This window comes from Brachyhypopomus gauderio, unplaced genomic scaffold (assembly GCF_052324685.1).
Source record: "Brachyhypopomus gauderio isolate BG-103 unplaced genomic scaffold, BGAUD_0.2 sc47, whole genome shotgun sequence".
In the NCBI taxonomy this organism is placed as follows: Eukaryota; Metazoa; Chordata; class Actinopteri; order Gymnotiformes; family Hypopomidae; genus Brachyhypopomus; species Brachyhypopomus gauderio.
The window spans coordinates 2,913,410-2,933,302 of NW_027506873.1; the positions used below are offsets into that span (position 1 = coordinate 2,913,410).

Consider the following 19,893-nt stretch of genomic DNA (forward strand, 5'->3'; position numbering starts at 1 on the left):
TGGAGGAGAGAGAGAAGCTACTGAGCAATACAGTGCTTCTACAGGATAGATGTGATGAACTCCACAGAAGGCTCAGGTAATACACACACACACACACACACACACACCCATATACACACAAACATGCTATAATACACATCCTGAAGACTTGGGTAATGTATACGTATACCAACTTCTGTCGATGTGCTGGAGGTTTAGATAATATACACACGCATACGCATGTGCGGGCACACACACACACACACACACACACACCCCTGGGGGACACACACAACCTAGCATAATAGTTCACAATGACACACACACACACACACACACACACACACACACACACACACACACACACCCCTGGGGGACACACACAACCTAGCATAACAGTTCACAATGACAAACACACACACACACACACATTAGCTTTGACCGAGTCAGTACTGGTCTCTGGTGACACAAATGCACGGTACACAGAGTGTGTACAATGTACAGATCTGTGTTGGTGTGGTTTGTGTCTGTCAGCGAGGTGGAGCAGAGAGAGCATGGAGACGATAACCTGGAGAGAAAGAAACAGGAGGAGGGCAAGGAGAAGAGCAGAGAGAAGGAGGGCTCCCTCGGAGTGGAGGAAATGGAACCTCCTCTCTCCCCTGTGCCCACCTCCCACAAAAACCACAGCAGCATAGACGAGTATGTGGGGGGTGTGTGTGTGGGGGGGGAGGGAGGCTGTCCGATTGTATGTATTTATCATATGTTTATATACTCGTTTGTAATCTCCTCTCTCTCTCTCTCTCTCTAGCTTGCGGGAGTATATCTCGTGTGAAGGTGTCTCTCTGCAGAGAGCACGACGGTTCTTGGAGAAAGAGACCCGCTGTCTGAGAGCGAGACAGGCAGCACTAAGGACGGCCCACCCCAGCCCGCAGAGGTCCGCTGCAAGAGGTTCTGCTCAGCCTCTCTGCCAGGTCCGTCAAGTCTAGTCAGTTTTATTTATAAAGCGCTTTTTACAAAACATGGTGTCACAAAGCAGCTTCACGAGCGCATGGGTCCAGATCCCTAATGAGCAAGACGGGGGCGAGTGTGGCAGAGACAAACTCCCTAGGTGGATTAGGAAGAAACCTTGGGAGGACCAAGACCCCAAAGGGAAGCCATGCTCCATTGGCCCAGCAACTTTAAGTTCATATTTATAGTCCTGTGTCTATCTGAGCAGTCACAGTCTCTCCAATATGGATGCTGGGCCTCAGGTAGGATGCTGGCCGTATTGGCACATGCATCCACGGCATCAGCACATCCACTGGCAACCCAGAGCATCTTCTAGCTGCTTTATGGAATTGTCTTTGTAGAAACGTGTAGTCAAGATACAGAATGCAGGTTAAATATGTAAAATCAAATTAAACTTCCATATATATAGTACACGTGCCAGTGATTTAGCATGTGGCTCCAGCAGGCTTATCCCTAGCAGTATAACTAAAGGGAGGGGCCTGGAGGTGACCACAGGCATGAGGGTACTGAGACATTACTCTGCCTTCGGCTGTAATCTTGTCGTTTTCGGAGCTGAGCGCAATCCTGCGCTTTGAGAGAGCAGCAGGTGAGATGGATTATGGTATGCAGTGAGTTCACTCGGATATTGTGGAGGACTATTTAATGCTTTATAGGCCAACAGAAGAATTTTAAAATCAGTTTGATATTTAAGCAGGAGCCAGTGCAACGCTGAGAGAGTAGGACTAATGTGATGGACTTCTCAAGGCCTAGTTAGGACTCTGGCTCTTGGATTCAAGTTGGAATGCAGCAAGTTGGACTTTCTTTAGGGACTGTTTAGAGCATCCAGTTAAAAGACAGTTACAGTAGTCCAATCTTGATGAGACTGTGGGCCAGTTTCTCTGCATCTGATACCGAACGTACATGTCTCAGCTTGGCAATATTACATGAAGTTGCAAAGGCAGCATTAGTGACATTGCATATGTGTGTGAAAAATGAAAGATGCAAATCACTAGAGACACCTAAACTTTTAGCAGGAGATTCAGGTGTTACTGAAAAGCCATCTAGTGTAATAAGAAGATTTGACCAATTGCTTCTTGCAATCCAAGAAGTAACACCTCAGTCTTATCAGAATTTAGAAGAAGAAAATTAGACGCCATCCAGTTCTTTATTTCTTGGATGCAGTTCTCAGTTTTGGTAGTAGTATTGACATCATCCAAATTAGAAGATATATATAACTGAGTATAATCTGCATAGCAATGGAAGCTAATACCATGCCTACAAATGCTTGCTAGCATATATAATAGAATAACATGGGACCCAATACAGATCCTTATGAGCATTCATTATTTTCAAGTACAAATTGGTAACGATCGTTCAGGTAGGATTTGAACCAGGACAGTGATTGACCTCAGACCTCTTTATCTGAGAATATTAAGAGATTGTTAACTACTTTAGACGGTTTCAGTGCCGTGGTGGGTCTAAGCACGTTAGGTCTTGCAGTGCCTACAGCCATGTAGCCAGGTCAGATAGGAGACAGTAGGAAGCATGAGTGTAGTTCCTATTAGATGTTCTGCTCCGCTGTGCTGTAGGAGGTGAGTGAGCTGGAGAAGCTGAGGGAGACGGTCCAGAAGGACCACACGCTCCTGAGAAAGAAGGAGGAGAGACTCGGCCAGCTGGAGACCTCACTGGCAGAGGAGGTAACACACACACACACACACACACACGTATGCCTGCACCCACACACTTACGTACAAACCCACATTAATACCTACCTGGGCTTTACAATGTTTTTCTCAGCTGTCATGTGATGAAGGCGAGCGGCTGGTGGGAGATCGGAGAGTCTCATTTGATGTCAGAGACTCAGAGACGAGCAGAGACGAGTATGGCCAAGAGGAGACGAGTGAGAGACACACTCCATGTGCATGCACAAAACACACACACGGGCAGACATTTTGAGAAGGCACTAATTTTGGTTTTCACAAAGTTTACTACCACAGTTTTTTTATGGTGGCAATGTGTATTGATTCTAGATTGTGATTAGATGAATTGCAATTAATTGCAAAGTCATTCCCTGTGATGAAAATGACTTTCTCACAAAAATTACTGCATTCCAGCTTCTCCATTTCAGCCCTACAAAATGGCATAAGATAATTTCAGTGTTGATCTCGTTAGTTCAGGAGAAAAAAAGTTAATGAGGATAAGACAGCTTGACATCAATCTGTCATGATGATTAGAAGAGAAGACTGGTTGCTTTAAAAGGGTAGTGGTGCTTTTACGTTTTCTCCTGTGAACTATGGTCACCTCCAAGGAAACACGTTCAGTCATCATTGCATCAAAAGTGTTTCACAGGCAAGGACAGTGTGGCCTTGTACGATGCACCCCAATCAACCATTTATCCAGTCACTAAGGACTTTGGGGAGAGTGCTTCAGTTGCATGAAGGAGGCTTCAGGGAGCGTCTCCTACAGTAGTGTCTCCTACAGTAGTGTCTCCTACAGGAGCGTCTCCTACAGAGGAGGCAGCTATGAGCCTCCTCACACCATCAAAGTGTGGGGTCACTCCCAATGTTGCCTAAGCAAAGCACAGCCATGAATAAGGGAAGGTATCAAAACATCCTTCCAGAACAACTTCTCCCAACGATTCAGGAGCAGTTTAGCAGCAATGAACAATTATGGACTGTTAATAATTGTACTTCATTATATCACATAAACATTTGACAAAAGGTTCTTAAAAAAATAAACTGAGGAAGCAAACTGTGAAAACTAAAAATTTGCCCACAACTGTAAGCAGCTCTAGAGTCCACTCTGGTCTTGTTGGTTCATAGTTGTCTGATGTTTTTATCTCTCTAGCAGTAATACACCCAAACCCTGGTCTTCCTCTCTGTTTCAGCACATGCAGTGCCAGTGAAAGTGCAGCAGTTAGCAGAGTCCCTGCAGCAGATCTCTGGCCAGCTGAACACGGTGCTGGGTGCACTGGGATCTCTCACTGGGAGGACCGTCCAGCCCCTCCCTCAGCCACCTCCGTCCTCCTCCTTCCCTCCTGCCCCGTCCTGGGCATGGACACCAAGCCCCGCCTCCTCTTCATTGGCCAATCAGAACAGTTTCTTACACTGTTCTGTCCCAAAAACACACGGGTCTGACCTTCATTTGAACTCCCACTGGAGCAAACTCTTCCCTGGTACGTAGAGACAGACACACCCCAAACATTAGCAGTGATGAGCAGTGGTCACCTCAGTGGGCTGCAGTGATTTTCACTAATGCTTCATTTCTTCATCACTCGTAAAACCTTTGAATACAAATAGAAACTTCTGCCTCTCCCTCAAGCACAAACCAGTCACTGCTGGAGTTATAGCCTTTTTTGCATAGTTGATGACCTCCATTGATTTTCTGTGCTTGGATAATGCCGATCTTTTCCAGTGCAAGTGTGGTGCAGTGTAGAGACCTGCTGTGTCAAATTAGCTTCAGAAATCTAAATCGCACTACCTGTATTAAGACTGCTCTGATTTTAGGAGTTTCCATGGATACCAGTGCCCGCTATCCCATGAGGGCTACCAGAGCATATTGTGGATACACTCCAGCAAGGTGACTACACACACTTGCACACCAGTGCAGGCTCGGTCACAATCTCTCACTCTCACTCACAGGGTCAGTGCTGCTGTTGATTTTGAAAGGAAAATTGATGAACTCATACAGTGCTTTTCCATTATGTGTGTGTGTGTGGGTGTGTAGTCACTCCTCTGAGCTAGATGGCCAGAGGCTGCAGAGACTGATTGAAGACAACAAAAGGTGGCTGGAATCACAACGCAAAGACCCAAATGTGTATCCTTTCACAATCTCTCTCTCCCCCTCAGCTTATACACATGTATGTATCACACACAAACCAGTACGGGAACAGAATGCATCATATTTTCACACACACTCTCTTGCACCCTTGTACTCTCCTGAACCTCTGCCCAGGCCTCTCTTCACACGCTACCCAGCTGCCCCACCCACCAATGGGCTGGTCCAGCTCGGCCTGGACGAGAACAATCAGATCAAGGTCTACCATTACCGAAGAGGCACAACCCACTGATGTCCATGTATGTCCAGTGCAAACATCAGTGGATAGACAGAATACAAACATGCCATCAGCATGTACACATTACAGGTGATGTTGCTGACAAAGTCAAGTCAGATTTAGCATAGTACTTTGAAATTCCTTTTTGATAAAAACATTATCTAATTGAAATTCAGATGGTATATCTAACTGTAATTAGTGATTAAGGTATTTCCGCCTACATAACACATTGCAGTGGAGGATTATACTTATTACGATGGCGGTGGCAGTGTTGGATGTGACTAAAACGAGCTTGAACGTCGTCTTTCCTGCAGGTGCTGAACCTGCGCTCTGGCGTGTCCCGCATGGCGGTGGTGTCCTTGAGGGAGTTGTACTCCAACCTGCAGAAAGGGATGGACCAGGAAGTGGAGGTTACAGCTAAGGTCCTCCTCCACAAAGCAGCGGAGTCCAATGGCTTCATCAGGCAGGACGTGGACACAGCTCTGGACAGCATGGTGCAGAACTGCACCCCCATTCGGAGCATGAACGCCCTTCTCGCTGGAGGACTCTGGTCAGTTAGTCTGCAGTGAGCTTTAAACTGTGGCTTTCAGATAGCAACAACAGTCACAAGAAGCTAACACAGCACTAATTTTGGCTGCTGTTTTTTGCTGCTGTTTTTACCTCTTCATTGTTCTTTCAAAATATTGCCCTGGCCTATATCAATATTTTTAGTTATTTATCCTCTTATATATTATTTTTATTGCGTTCCATCTCCGCTCTGCTGATCCAAACTGCCCTTCACAATGCTTAAAAAATAGGCTAGTTAGCTAGCTCACAGAGGACATACAAACATTTTCTGTTTAAAAAATACAGGATGTACACTAACTGGTGCAAACTAAGCAATCGAATAGAATATGATCATTTTATTGTGCACTTAGATCATACATAAGGGTATTAAGTTTCTTTATAGAAGCTAAAAGTTGTACTGTATACATTGATTGGATGGATTAATAGTTATTACCTTATTTTTTTGAATGCCCTAATTTTTTTCCTTCTGTTTTTCTTAAAAGTCTGAATGCTGCAGTAAGAAAGTGTACTGCTCGGCACTTGGCTACTTTGGTAGAGAAGATTGGTGCTGGCCAGTTATTGTCTGGGGCGAAAGACGTCACACCGCGAATTATTCCTGTCAGTCTCCAAGTTGGCACAGGACTCTTCACAAGAAACCAGGTTAGTATTGGGATCAGAACGAGAATTCTACAAAGCTTATTCAGTTTCCCAGATAGTAATCTTTTACTGATTCTTTTAGTCTCCTAGTGTGATACTCTGAAGTCAGCAAATGCTGCTAAATTGTAGAGTAATAGAAGCACTATCGTGTCTTCTAGACACAGACAGCTTTGTAAAATTGTGCCCTGGTAAGATAAATGGTTGGTGTGCTGTGAGTTACGGGTCTCTCACTCTCGGTTCTCTCCTGTTTTGGGGTCTGTTCCTCGTCTCAGGCGCTTGGGCCGGCGTATCCTGCTGTTCCTGTCCTCCCACCATGACTTTGATAAGATGGTGGAAAAGTACATCCCTGCCAAAGACCTGGCAACCATCAGGGACACTGTCCACACTCTGAAATCCAAGGTAGCGATTCATGTTTGGATAAATGATGAGGATTTTTTATCCCATCCACTATGCCCCATGTTTACTCACTAAACAAACTTATTCACAAAACTTTTAGGTGAAACAGACTGCAATAAAAAACCATCTAAACTGTGATGGTAGACATATATTGTAAACAAATACTCCGAGTACAGGGCAGTGTGTGGCACCACACATTGTATTTACAGTAGGGCATGCACAGTGTAGTCCCAGACCCAGTAGTTAAAGGACAGAGCATGGTTCAAAATGAACCGGCTTGAATTTCAAATACATTTATCAAAAAACTATTCTTTCAGAAAGTCATTCCACTGATATGCTAAGAGATGCCAGAGATAAAAAAGATAAAAGATTGACCAGAAATACTATAATTCCTATATTAATTAATAATATTTATAATATTGATAATAATCATTCCAGAGAGTTACCATAGTTACCAAATATTGTCACTTTAATTGAATGAAATCTTTCTAGGTTAAGAAAATGCTTCTGTAATAACCCAGTGCTGTCCAGGGTTGATTTATTGATCATTGTTCCTTTTAAATGTTCTTTTTATAGAGCTGGTTAGGGAACTCTACCCCCGCAAGCCACAACTGGTTGAGCAGAAGGTGCTCCCTCTGCTCTGGTAGCTCCTGGGGACCTCCAGCAACAGTGGTACGGTCCACGGGAGGGGTGGAAGCGTGACGGGGCCACTGTCCACCTATGCCAAGCCCTTCATGTCCACATGGGTCCGGCGCTGCTGGACTGTGCTGCTTCCCAACCTTCCAATATTCTCAAGAGACTAAGAGAGTTTGTGAAGAACCTCCCGATCACCTGAGAGCTGCCAGCCAGACCTCCAGACCAAAATAAAGCCCAACATGGATTCTACTTGAAGATGGAGATGTTTGTGCATTTCTTACTGTGCCTGCACTCTAAATGAAAGAGAGAGGAAGAAAGTCAAACGTTTTTAACATTTTGAATTAGCAGAAAGCTAAATCCTTAAACTCAGAAGTCCTTTTAAATAACGAGCACAGATTTTAGTGAATCACATCAGGTTTAACATGCCTAGGAGCTCTGCTCTGTTTGCACTTTGAAATACTAACACTTATCATGATAACTGTTGTCATGGTGACTATAGATATATATTGTTCTATGATTGTTATTTTCTGTTGACATATCCTGAGGTAACTGTGCAGAATGTAATTTATCACATGCACAAGGAACAAGGATCTATAGTCTTTTTGTTTGGTATGCGCAATGTGACTTTTCAATGAAGAGTCTTAAATGGTTGTTTTTAAAAAAGAAAAAGCTATGATTCACAGAATTACTTTTGTACTGTATTGCTAATAAGTGTAATGGCACAGTATTAGCTTAATATATGCTGTATGATGTTGCAGTATGTAATGTACATTTTGCAGATAGATGAACACTCCTTTAATGAGGTACTAACTAATTGATTATGGTCTATGTTAAGTAAGTAAGTAAGTAAAATACATTTATATAGCACTTTTCACAGGCACAAGCCACAAAGTGCTTTACAACGGAAAATAAAATAAAATAAATCAAAGACACAAAAACACACACTATAAAACAGAAATAAAATACAGTGTACAAGGTCAACGGCTGCAACCTCCACCACTAACTAAACGCCTGCGTAAAAAGGAAAGTCTTTAGCTGTTTTTTAAAAGTATCTACAGTGTCAGCTGATCTTAATCTTAATCTTAATCTTAATCTTAATCTTGATCTTAATCTTAATCTTGATCTTCACTTATGTTATAAGTGGGACCTGTCCTAGACTTTTGCATGGCCAGGTATATTGGTGGAGTAAACAGAATATGTTTGTACTTTAGATGTATTTTCATGCACAGATGTTTGAATAACTTTGCATGTAAAACAGATGTATTTTTGGTGAATTGTAACAAGCAAAACATTTGCTGAAATCTAGCATCACACTAACATACAGTAAATAGTAAATAAAGTCATGCCCAGAGCTGTAATTCTCATTCCGTATTGTGCCAGTCTTAGCTATTTCCATATCTAATGTTCAGTTATATGGAATGTTTTTCAAGATGGGGTAAAACAGAGATTGATTTTATATATATAATACAATGTTTATTTCTGTAAGCTCTAATGATTACATTTGAACACACACATACACAAGAAGATTCCAGGTGTGTAACAAGTGTACTAAAGAAAAAGATATAGAGACTAATAAAAACCTTCACTACCTAAATTGCAGTGAAGTACTCAAGGCTTTCCAGAGTGTTCAACAAATCAATAAGTAAGCCTTCTCTCGTTAATCTCTTGCAAGTAATATAGGATCCTGCATGAGTAACAGTGTGTAGTAAAAGAAAGTTCTGATTTCTCTGTTTGAGAAAAGTTCAGATTTTTTATTTCATAAATCTGTGAGCAACATCTAGAGCGTTTGCAGTGCCATTACTTTTCCAAATGATCATTTATCTCATGCATAATGAGCATATCTTTGATGGTTTTGTCTCATCTTTCTGGAGGATTCTTGATGAGGCGTGTGGTCTCTGTATCATCCTGGAGAGTTCTCAAGTGTTCAGTATTAGCCACTTTTATTTCTAGGATGGCAAAAGAGAGCCAAAGGAATTCTTCTTGTCTGAACAGGTCAAACGAGCAAAATCATGTATAACTTCCTTATGAATTCTGTTCCCATACTTAAGGAATTTTTAAGTGCATAAGTCTTAATGACTGGTTAAGGATGTTTTTCAGGCCTTCATATTAAAAGTTGTGCTGTAAATAAGTGAGTCTGCAGGTATTTGATGATTAGTATTTAGTATTGACACCATGATTAGTATTTAGTATTTACACATGTCTCTATGTTCAACAGGGGCTGCATTAGTAAGGAGCGTATAATTCTGGCAGTACTGTTACAACGCCTGCCGAAATCCTACCCCCTCATGATCTGACTGACATGTCTTTTGTTTTGGTGATTTATCTAGATATGTAGCTTATACCGTGTAAAGGACATGTCTCTTTTCAGACAACCAAAATATTTTAATACACGTTTTCTTCCGAAACATTTTTTTCAAGCTATGATGAAAGAAGCAACAGTTGCAAATGCAAATATAGCTGCAAGCGGCGATTGGCGGGTTCACACACGACTAGGCATTTTGGCCTCAATAGGCAAAAAGAAGCCCAAAAGGTCCTTTAGACCCAAAAGTGAAAAGAAGCTGTTTCAGTGGAAAAAATGCTTAAATAAATCAATGTGCAAAAAAAGATTCCATTGATGCACTAAAGGCCCAAAAGGTTCAAAATTAATTGTATTGGCAAAATGATTTAGATCACAGAACTAAATCACATGCTGAGATCGGCTTTGTGGTGTGTTTGTGTGGTATTTCCTGTGAGCAATAGTTTTCAGTCAGTTCTGGAATTTGGCCACTAGATGGAGCCCAAGTACAACCATACTGATATCTCATTAATCTCAGAAATGAAATAGGACATTTTGGTGAATTAAAAGGTTCATTTCTGGTCAGGCAGTGCACTTTGTTATGAGATGTAATTTCAATGTTATAGAACACATTGATCTGAATCATACATGACCCATTACTTGTCTGTATCTGCATAACAAGATTGCAGCATGAGTTTAAATGATTTCTAAGGTTTTTGGGTACTGTAGCGCCCCCGATAGGCCAATTTGAAACAGACTTGGCATACCTCACAAGGACCTCAGGCTATAAAAGGCTTTCAAATTGGGAGTTGATCGCTTACATGGTTTATGAGTTCTAGCAATATAGGTCATATATGGCATGGCCACAATGATATAGTGGGAAAATGGACCCACCTGAAAATGTAAAAATCCAAAATTTTTCAATCAGTTTTTACCTTTAGAGTCTACAGTTTATGCTCATACCATAATTGGATAACATTCCTAGGAGTTCCTGATTCCTGAGTTCAAACTCCTCCAAACCCCCCTGATACAACATCTACAAAGAAGAAACCAGGAGCTGAAGTGACATTAACACAGTTGTTCTGTAGACGTGTTTCTCCACTTTTTTTCCCATCTGCGTTTACGAGCACAGTGTGCGCGTTGCATCATCCCCTCCACCCGTCTAACTACACTTCTCCATCCCGGTGGTGGAGCTCACAGTGTTGGTCAGGGCGGAGTGTCTGATGGTGCAGGTGTAGCTGTGTCCAGAATTCCAGCGTTCGGCGCTGAGATTCAGGAAGCTGCTCCGTGAGAACGTGCCATCGGTCTGGCGCCGAGACGCCGTCTAGACCTCGGGACCCGCCATGGTGGTGGCGTCCTCGGACCAGGACAGGGTGGCGTCGCCACGCCCCCAGAGGGTGGAGCCTGGGAGGGAGCCAGGACCAATAGGGATGGGGGAGACGCGGGACGAGCTGGAGAAAAGGATGAGTGAGTGAGACAGGGAGAGAGATGAGAGAGAGAGAGATTAGAGAGGGAGATGAGAGAGGGTTTGAAATAAAATGAACCTTTATTGTCATTACACACTGTACGTGTACATTTGCGCAACGAAATTGGCTTACAGCCCCTCCCCCCTCCCCCCTTGGTGCAAATAGAAAAGTTTTAAATATAAACAGTTTAAATAACAGATTAAGAGCTATGATTAACTATACAGGGCATGAGCATAAATTATCTAAGCTCTCCTGTATACACACTAAGCTCTGCTATTAACATTTGCAGCATCAATTATTGCACATTGTATTTTAGCAGCATCGGTTATTGCACTTGTCCCTGTAGGCAGACAAAACATCTGCCTACCGATGAACTCTATAGTGTTTGTTTAATAGGGATATGGCCCTGTTATAAAAAACTCTATAGTGTTTGTTTAATAGGAATATGGCCCTGTTATAAAAACTCTCTCAAACCGTTTGTTCTTGTTTTGAGGTGTAACGTCTGTCCGAGGGCAGCAGTTCAAACATCTTATGTCCTGGTACTGTACTTGATCATTTGGGTTTGGGTTTTTGGCCGCTATCATATTTTACTCTTAGTTCAGGAGCAACCACAACTCTAAATAAACAAGTAATTTATCATGATTTATTAGCTCTCAATAAAGTCACTTTATTGTTGTGAAGATTTAATATGTGTTGCTTTAAGCTGTTTAAACATTTGCTGATTACAGTTATGATTTTATGTTGACAGTTGTGACGTCGGGTGCAGCGTGAAGGACGAGACACAAATCCTTGCTTGACAACAGGCGGCACGTTTAATGGACAACAGATGGCGCTGTATGCGCACGTACAAACTCAACTGGCATTGAATCACGTAATGTCATCTGAGATACACAAGAGGCAAAATTTAATATCTTGAAAAGAAGACTTCAGCAATGTCAATAGGCGCAATATCTGTCCCATCATGTTGTTAGTGGTGAATGTCACTTGTCCATTGTCTCATGTAACGTTTGTGCTGTTTTGCATCACTCTTAAAACACTTGGCTATACTGTCTTTCTATTCTACAGTGCTGTGCATGGTTCAATCTACTAGTTCACTGAGCAACTATAAACTGAATATATTTTAGATTTAAACTTCATTTTCACTCCAGATGAAATGCTTACACATAGGAGTGAAACAGGCCTACTTATATTTATATTATTTTGTTGTTTCCACCACCAACAACAGAACAGTGCAGGTTTTACTTCAACTGCTTCTTGAAGAGTGTTATCAGAATATCTTAATAGGTGTAAGTGTTGCAGCCATATGTTAATAAAGAAGTTAAGATGAAAGATTTGAAAGACAGGTTGACAGATTTTAGAAAATGCAGTTTGAAGAATAGCTGAGGTGGACTATATTCTGCTTTTGAGTCATAGAGGTAGATACCAATAGCTCGAACTGTAAAATAAACTCCCATTTGTTTACTATAGGCAAAATAGACTGCTAATGATTCCCACTCAGCTACTCTGCATTTGGCTACCATTGTAAGCTTTGAAAACCAATGCCTATGGTTATCACAGCTTACGTGAAGTAAGAGCAAGGATAAAAGATTGAACTTGTGCTGAACTAACTTTTGAACTTGTTCAACAGAACTTTGAACGTGACACTGAACAGAACTCGTGTCATTTTAACCAGTTCTACTCTCAGCTGGTGTGGCGTATCTGTTTTCTTCATAGATCTGTAGCAGTGAGCCCTCACTGTTATCTCGTTAGCCTTACTTTTGCCTGATACTTCCATCAGAAATACAAACATGTTTTTAAAAGGCATTTCTAGTACTAGGACAGGTTGGTTCGTTACTAAAAAACAACATCACTTCATTAGACTGCCACCTCAGGCTAGCTAGCTAACTAGCGTCAGCCACTTACCTTCAAAATTTCAGAGGTAGGATGAAACGTAGAACTTGAAACCCTTTTCAAGTTTACTCTGTGGCGTTGTACTTGATGCTCTGACAATACGACGCACATCGTTGACGGTAAACTTCGGTAACTCCAACCGGATATACCAACCGGAAATATAGTAACATCCCTACGCCAAACAGTTTCAAATGACAGTAAAATTGACCAATCATATCTTCCCTCTTAGTGGGCGGGCTTAACTGTATGATAATTTCCGCCCGCTGTGGTGACGCTAGCTGACGTTAGTTGACGTGCGCGTTGTTTACAAGGACGAACAAGGAGTTGTGGACCTTATTTTGTTGGAACCTTATTTTGCTTAAAAAGTTATCTAGTACATATATTATTGTTTATTGCGTTTCTAAAGCTGTACTGTCTCAGTTTTTTATTTTTTATTTATTGCAGTTAATTAGGAAAGGGGTGTGGGGGAGCGGGCCCACTTTTAATGGTCACGGTTCGCTACTGATATATTATATATACGGTCTCTGGTATGAACCCTTTGGGTACAAGCCAGGCTGCATCAGGTTATTGTAGCAGCCTGGCTGATTTGGTGTTTTGGTTTTAAAAAATAGGAAATTGTGATATGACTTACTACTCAACTTTGGAACGTTTGGATTAGAATGTTTGGTTGGGAAGGTGGAATGTTTGGATTCAGTTTTGATGCTGAAAAGCTCAGAACAAGTCGCAAGACATTTTGCTCTGTGGATTACTATCAATACAAAACTAACAAATCTCTCAATTTTTTCTAGATCTTTCTCTCTTTCTATTCTTTCTATTTTTCAGGTGGAGAATGAGTTTTTACTCTAGGAGAACCGACCAGCCTAGGCCTAGGCAGGAACAGAACCACTTCATAGACACACCAGGTTTTACCACTCATGGTGAGAAAAATACATTTTCATATACTGTACATAATTTTATACTTCTATGTAAGACAGTATATTAGTTATTATGAGTATGGATTCCATAGGCTTATTCATAATAATTAAAAGTTAAATATACACATTTATATAGTAGGTTTCTAAGGTTCAGAAAAATAACATGTATATTTATTCTACTGATGACTGTCAAGCTCTGTATTTCATGTGTACATGATAATATAATTAATGGAGCATGGGTTATTTCTTTGATTTCTTTGACTCAGCACAATTTTCATAAATCTTAACATTGTCCATGTGGCCATGGAAAAAGTAAATAAAAATAAACACTTTTAAAAAGAAACAGATTTCTAACATGACATCACAAATTCTTAGACATTCTCCCCACATTCTAATGACATCACATGGCACCATAGCCCTTGTTATAATCACTTGTTCATTGGGAAACACGTACAAGGCATTTGAGCCTCACTGGGAGGCGTGCTGGGTTTCACTTTACCTGCTGTGGGATTTTCAGGTGTGCCCTACAACCCCCAAGCGACAGTGATCCACACGGATCCCTGTGGACCAGCACCCTTCCCTCACAGAAGGACGGCGGGACCCTCAGATGTCGGCCATGTTAACATCCCTGTAGAAGGACCACTCCACACTGGTACTGTGTAACACTGAAGATTACATGCGTATTCAACAAACCAAATAACCATGCATGATGAAGTAGAAAAAAAACATTTATTACATTTGTTTGTAAGGTCTGGCAGAGGTGCAGAACCATCAGCTTTCTGCACATGACCTGACCAGTAAAACATCAGTTTTATCAGAAAATATGACATGACATATTCTTCAACATTGTAATGAATTCAAATGGCACTGTAGCCCTTCTTATAGACCTGATGATCTTAACAGTACACATTCCTCTGTGCCCTGGGTTGGTGTTTTGCATTTAGGCCCTGACATGGAGAGGCAGAGACACCTTGCTCAGCCCCATGTTCAAGGCGAGGTCCTGAAACAGATGGATCCAGTCAACCTCCAGCCTGCTGGTGGGTATTTGGGTATTTTGGGTATAACGTTGCTTTGTGTGGAATGCTACGGTTGCTATGGACGCTATTATTGCTATGGAATTCTATTATCGGCTAGTTAGTTAGGTTAGCCTAGCGAAAGGTACCACGGAGAGTTTAGAGACAATATGGCGAGGTGATCTGTCTACTGCACTGTTATTCGTATAGTACATAATCTTTTTCTTAATGTTCATTCAACATGACAGCAGATGCCCTTCGGGGACCAGTTGGAGAGCAGTTGATCCTGGAAGAGGATTGCGATGAGAATTATATCCCATCTGAACAAGGTACATTAGCTGTCGCATACTACCTGTTACAGTTTAGGACCCCGGATAAAACTTTACCAGAGCCGGAGTGGCTAATCGGGAGATTCGGGAGGATTCTCGATGGGCCGGCTCATGTCAATCTCTAGTTTGGGCCGATTGGGATGGAAAAATAATTTTGGGCCGGATTTGGGCATGAAACTCTCGGGCTGAAAAAGTGGCCCACTCCGGCCCTGAACTTTAATATATGTTACTGAAATGGTATAATTTAATATCCACCATTGATAAAGTCTACAAGCTACAACAGTTCCATCATTTAAAAACTAAATTATAACACTGACATAATAACTTAATAATATATAATAATATTATAATATATAATAATTATTATATTAACAACACAGTTCCAGTTGGGACTCCTGTATGTTCGTCCAAGCTATAGCTACACTTTATAACATAGATTCAATCTCCATGCATTATGGACTTAAATATTTGAATTTGTGGGATTTTGTCTTGATTTGAAAATATCATACTTCTTGTCGGTATATTCTTCTTATCTGTATTGCTCCTCAGATATCCATGATTTTGCCAGACAAATTGGCATTGACCCTGAGAGGGAGCCAGAGCTCCTATGGCTGGCCAGAGAGGTGGCTGTAGCCCCACTACCTCCTGAATGGAAACCCTGGTAGGACAAGCTCATTCTCATACAGTCACCCATAATGAAACAGTTTTCTTATCCTTACACACAGAGCAGTGAGCGTTGGTGTGAGTGTTGGTTCCTTTTAGAAAAATCCAAGCATACTCTAATGTGCCCTTAATTGAGGAATGGCTTCCATTCCAAGAACTCTACGTCTCATTCATGCTGGCTCGTTCATTCAGGTTCTTGATTACCTGACGTACCAAGGCCCTTTGTCCCCTATAACTCAGTTATAATTTTAAGTACCATTTATAAAAGTAGGATGCATCAGGACTTTATTGTGAGTGTTATAATGTCACACGGACTCTCTGGAAGCTTGCAAGAAGTGGGCATTAAATCACTTATGACCTAGGTGATTAGATGAGCAAATTAGACAGCCCAACTTTTTTTTAAAGACCATGGAACTGCAAGTCTGGAGAAGACTGAATAATTTGACTGGGAAATAAGATTGGGCAAGAGAAAATATAACAGGCAGAAGAGGATTGTTTTTGAAGTTGGGGAGTTTGATGTGACATGAAAGATCAGACACATTTTAACATATGAAATCACTTTTGGATTCTGTATTCAAATGGTTTGGGGGAAAGTATGTTATAACCTTATTGTCAGGTGTAACAGTGGTGTTTTTATATGAGTCAGTACCTTTATAGATAAAACACACAAAGACAAGATCCAGGAGATATTTAATGTTAGTTGTCCCCGAAACTAACAATTGCAAAGTATATAATTAATATTTCATCACTCTATGCAGCAGATTTGCTTGTAGACTTGCCTTCTGGCACTATTAATCTGAGCAATGAGACCCAGAGCACCACTCAGTGTTTCAGATGTTGTCCTGTTGACACCTTTGTGGACAGTCCTGTGCTGGAGAACCTGGGCTTGTCTACATGTCATGTGTTTTTATGTGTGTTTATCTGATGAGCTTGTCTCCCTTTCCTACTCCAGTCAGGATGTGACTGGAGAAGTTTATTACTTCAACTTCTCCACGGGCCAGTCCACCTGGGAACACCCCTGTGATGAGCACTACCGCCAGCTAGTGGCCCAGGAGCGGGAGCGTGCTCACCACGGCCGGACTGCCTCTGCCATCTCAGGCTCCGCCTCCACAGGAACCAGAAAGAACAAGGAGAAGAAGAAGAAGAAGAAAGAGAAGAAGGAGAAAAAAAAGAAGGAACCAGAGGGACTGAAGGCCCCAAGAGTGAGTTTGGATCTGTGTACCCTAAAATGTATTTTGTCACACAGCAGTTATATTTGTCACACTTTCTCTTCCATTCTACACATTCTTGACTGCTGTGTTTCTAATAACACTGAAATGAATTGAACAATTATTTGCTCATCGAAGTATATCAAAAGATTTAGGATAGCAGTCGCCTAAAGTTGAGCAGAAAGGAAAAAGAAAGCTAATTTGTGTGTGCCATTCTGCTAAAGCTCTCTCTCTCTCTCTCTCACTCACACACACACACTCACTCACTCACTCTATCACTGTCTCTCAGCTGCTGGCTCCTCTGGCTCCACTGAGAGGAATGTGTGACCTTTCAGTTCCAGGACTGCGAGGTTCCCTGGGCAACTTCACAGACCTTCATCCTTTAAAGTCCTCACTAGGGGTAAATGTACTGTCTATATCCTCTAGTAGGGGTGAACATGTACAGTCTATATCCTCTAGTAGGGGAATGAAACCTCATTGTATACTTTTATAAGGTGGTGTAAGAACAAACCCTACATACGTCACTGGAAGTAAAAGAACACGTCACTCCTCTGCAAAGTTTAGCTTTTACCAAATTGACTTTGAAGTGATGGAGGTCTGAGTTCATGGCAGAGGTGTAGAGCGTATGATGATCTGTATCTTAGGATATATCCGGAGCAAATTTGCATTCGCTAAGAGGACGACAGCTGGAGAGTCTGGCTCCGCCCATATTTAATTCAGATCTGGAGGTGGATGAAGAGGAGGAGGAGGAAGAGCAGAAGAAGGCGTCTGTCCATGAGGTGAAAACACCCGCTAGAATATAATGCTCTGATTTTTAGCTCACTGTCACCTTTGTAGTCTTTACACTGCAGTAAAGTATGAGGAATGATTTTCTGTATCCATGTTGCGGTGTGTGTTTGTGTGTACGTAGAGTCTGCTAGGGTCATCAGACCTGTTGCAGAACATACACTTGGACCTGGACATCCTGAAAGGGGGACTGCAGTATGAGGTGGCCACGATGTTCATCACTCTCCCTCACTCACACATTATGTTCCCAGCTTTTCACACACATTTATACAGCGCCACTAACATCACTGTGTGTGCTCACGTGATCTTGGTGTTACTGTAGCACCTTGCTCTACCTTTCACAAACACACACACACACACACACACACACACACACACACACACACACACACACACACACACACACACACACACACATTATGATCTTGTGAATGTCTGTACATGCATGTTCATGCATATGTGTTTGCATGTGTTGGTGTGTTTGTCTGTGTATGAGCAGGACAGTGAAGTCAGTGGCAGTGCTCCTGTGGAGGAGAGATCCGAACCAGAACGCCAAGATCTCGCTCCGTTAAGAGACCACAGCCCTGACCCACCCTTGCAGGTACTCATTAACACTCACACTGCCTCTCTTCCTATATGTCTCTCCCTCCCTCCCTCTCTCTGTCTGTCTGTCTGTCTTTCTCTACAAACACTATAGCAGTGGTATAAGTGAGGGGACCTCAAAGTTTATTTGAGGTTAGGGTTTTATTTGAGGTCATGCGCCAGTGTTTTTCTTTCAGTGTTTCTTTTTGTCTTCTTCCTTTCCGTCCATCCATCCATTTATCCATTCGTCTGTTAGTCATATACATCCACACATCCTCTTGTTTATCCATCCATCTGTCTATCCATCTATATATGTCATTTCCATTACCTGATTCATTTGTATTGTGCACTAGGCCCCTGGCTCTCTGAGGGTCATGCACACTTCATACAGAAAAGACGAACCATATGTGGGTTCTATAAAACACCCTTTGGTTTCAGTTAAGGTGATGGCAATAAATTAAAGACTAAATAAATAAATTAAAGGCAGGGAGAATTCATTTACTCACAGCTCAGTGATCACCTAAGACAGTGGTTCCCAAACTTTTTCTGCCGTGCCCCCCTTTAGTAGATGAGAATATTTTTGCGCCCCCCCCCCCCCATATTGATTAGGGATGTACCGATTCACGTTTTTCACTTCCGATACCGATTCAGATATCTGAGGCTTAGTATCGGCGATAGAGTAAAACTGTGCTGAATCGACTTAAAACATTTTTTTTTTAAACACAGACATACTGAATTACAAGTTTATTGAAAACTCTGTACCAGTATAGCACACTTAAACACACACAAAAACATGTAAAAACAACACAACTTGCATTTGTTCAGTCAGTGCAATTATGAATATAACATTGAATGTAAAATAAATAATACCAAAGAACCTGAAACTTACAAAAACAATAGGTTCACAACTTTGGTCAAACATGAAAAAAATAAACTGCAAGAAACCTTTTAAATGGTTCAAGAATTCTAAATATAATTTAAAATAAATAAGGAGATGAAATAAGAGAAACAGCAATTCATATGCGGCTAGTTTGCAAGCGCAGACATCACGCAGAGCACAAAGCATGTAACGGCCAGAAATATGTGTACTGTCTCTTTAAGGGAGCGAGTTGAGTGCGCATGGAATATTGTTGACTCAGACCACTGCTCTTTATTTTATCATTATTTCATTTCTGTAAGTAACGCATTCAATGAGCTTTGGGCAACTCACCAGTTCATGTATGAACAGTCAAGTAGTGCTGGAGCCCAGGTTTAATTTGGTCAACCAGCAAATAAACGGACTAAGTGGAATAGCACCAGCGCGAGTACGAGTCAGTGATTCACCTCTCCTCTGTGTGCTTCGCGTTTCACTGTTAACTGTTCACTGTTAACTGTCCAGGTTCACTTCTATCCGGGACAGAGTGGATATTTAAGGTTGAACTAACTCCGAAAAGCAAGCAATACAAGCATAGAATTAGACTGAATAGATCTGTTTTTATGGATCGGTCACATTGTCACCGATACCCGATCTAG

General features: G+C 41.6%; 2 protein-coding genes across 2 annotated transcripts in view; both read left to right on the top strand.

Moving 5' to 3' along the window:
- Positions 1-9,198, top strand: part of LOC143487511 (uncharacterized) — a 16,722-nt gene extending 7,524 nt beyond the window's left edge. Inside the window, exons 14-26 of the mRNA XM_076986447.1 lie at positions 1-76; positions 514-642; positions 788-950; positions 2,556-2,663; positions 2,764-2,866; positions 3,854-4,141; positions 4,473-4,545; positions 4,693-4,782; positions 4,921-5,110; positions 5,335-5,570; positions 6,070-6,226; positions 6,496-6,622; positions 7,196-9,198. The exon at positions 1-76 is cut by the window's left edge and continues 142 nt beyond it. Coding sequence (XP_076842562.1) covers positions 1-76; positions 514-642; positions 788-950; positions 2,556-2,663; positions 2,764-2,866; positions 3,854-4,141; positions 4,473-4,545; positions 4,693-4,782; positions 4,921-5,035 — 1,145 coding nt within the window. The 3' untranslated portion in view covers positions 5,036-5,110; positions 5,335-5,570; positions 6,070-6,226; positions 6,496-6,622; positions 7,196-9,198. The remainder of the gene's footprint in view (positions 77-513; positions 643-787; positions 951-2,555; positions 2,664-2,763; positions 2,867-3,853; positions 4,142-4,472; positions 4,546-4,692; positions 4,783-4,920; positions 5,111-5,334; positions 5,571-6,069; positions 6,227-6,495; positions 6,623-7,195) is intronic.
- A 3,981-nt stretch (positions 9,199-13,179) lies between these two features.
- On the top strand, positions 13,180-18,750 carry LOC143487512 (centrosomal protein of 164 kDa-like). Its single transcript, XM_076986448.1, has 11 exons — positions 13,180-13,413; positions 13,675-13,803; positions 14,318-14,452; positions 14,745-14,837; positions 15,062-15,142; positions 15,692-15,803; positions 16,758-17,007; positions 17,303-17,413; positions 17,658-17,792; positions 17,924-18,012; positions 18,735-18,750. Exons 2-11 carry the CDS (start codon positions 13,716-13,718, stop codon positions 18,748-18,750), a joined length of 1,110 nt encoding a protein of 369 aa, XP_076842563.1. The 5' UTR covers positions 13,180-13,413; positions 13,675-13,715.
- The last annotated feature ends 1,143 nt before the right edge of the window (positions 18,751-19,893 follow it).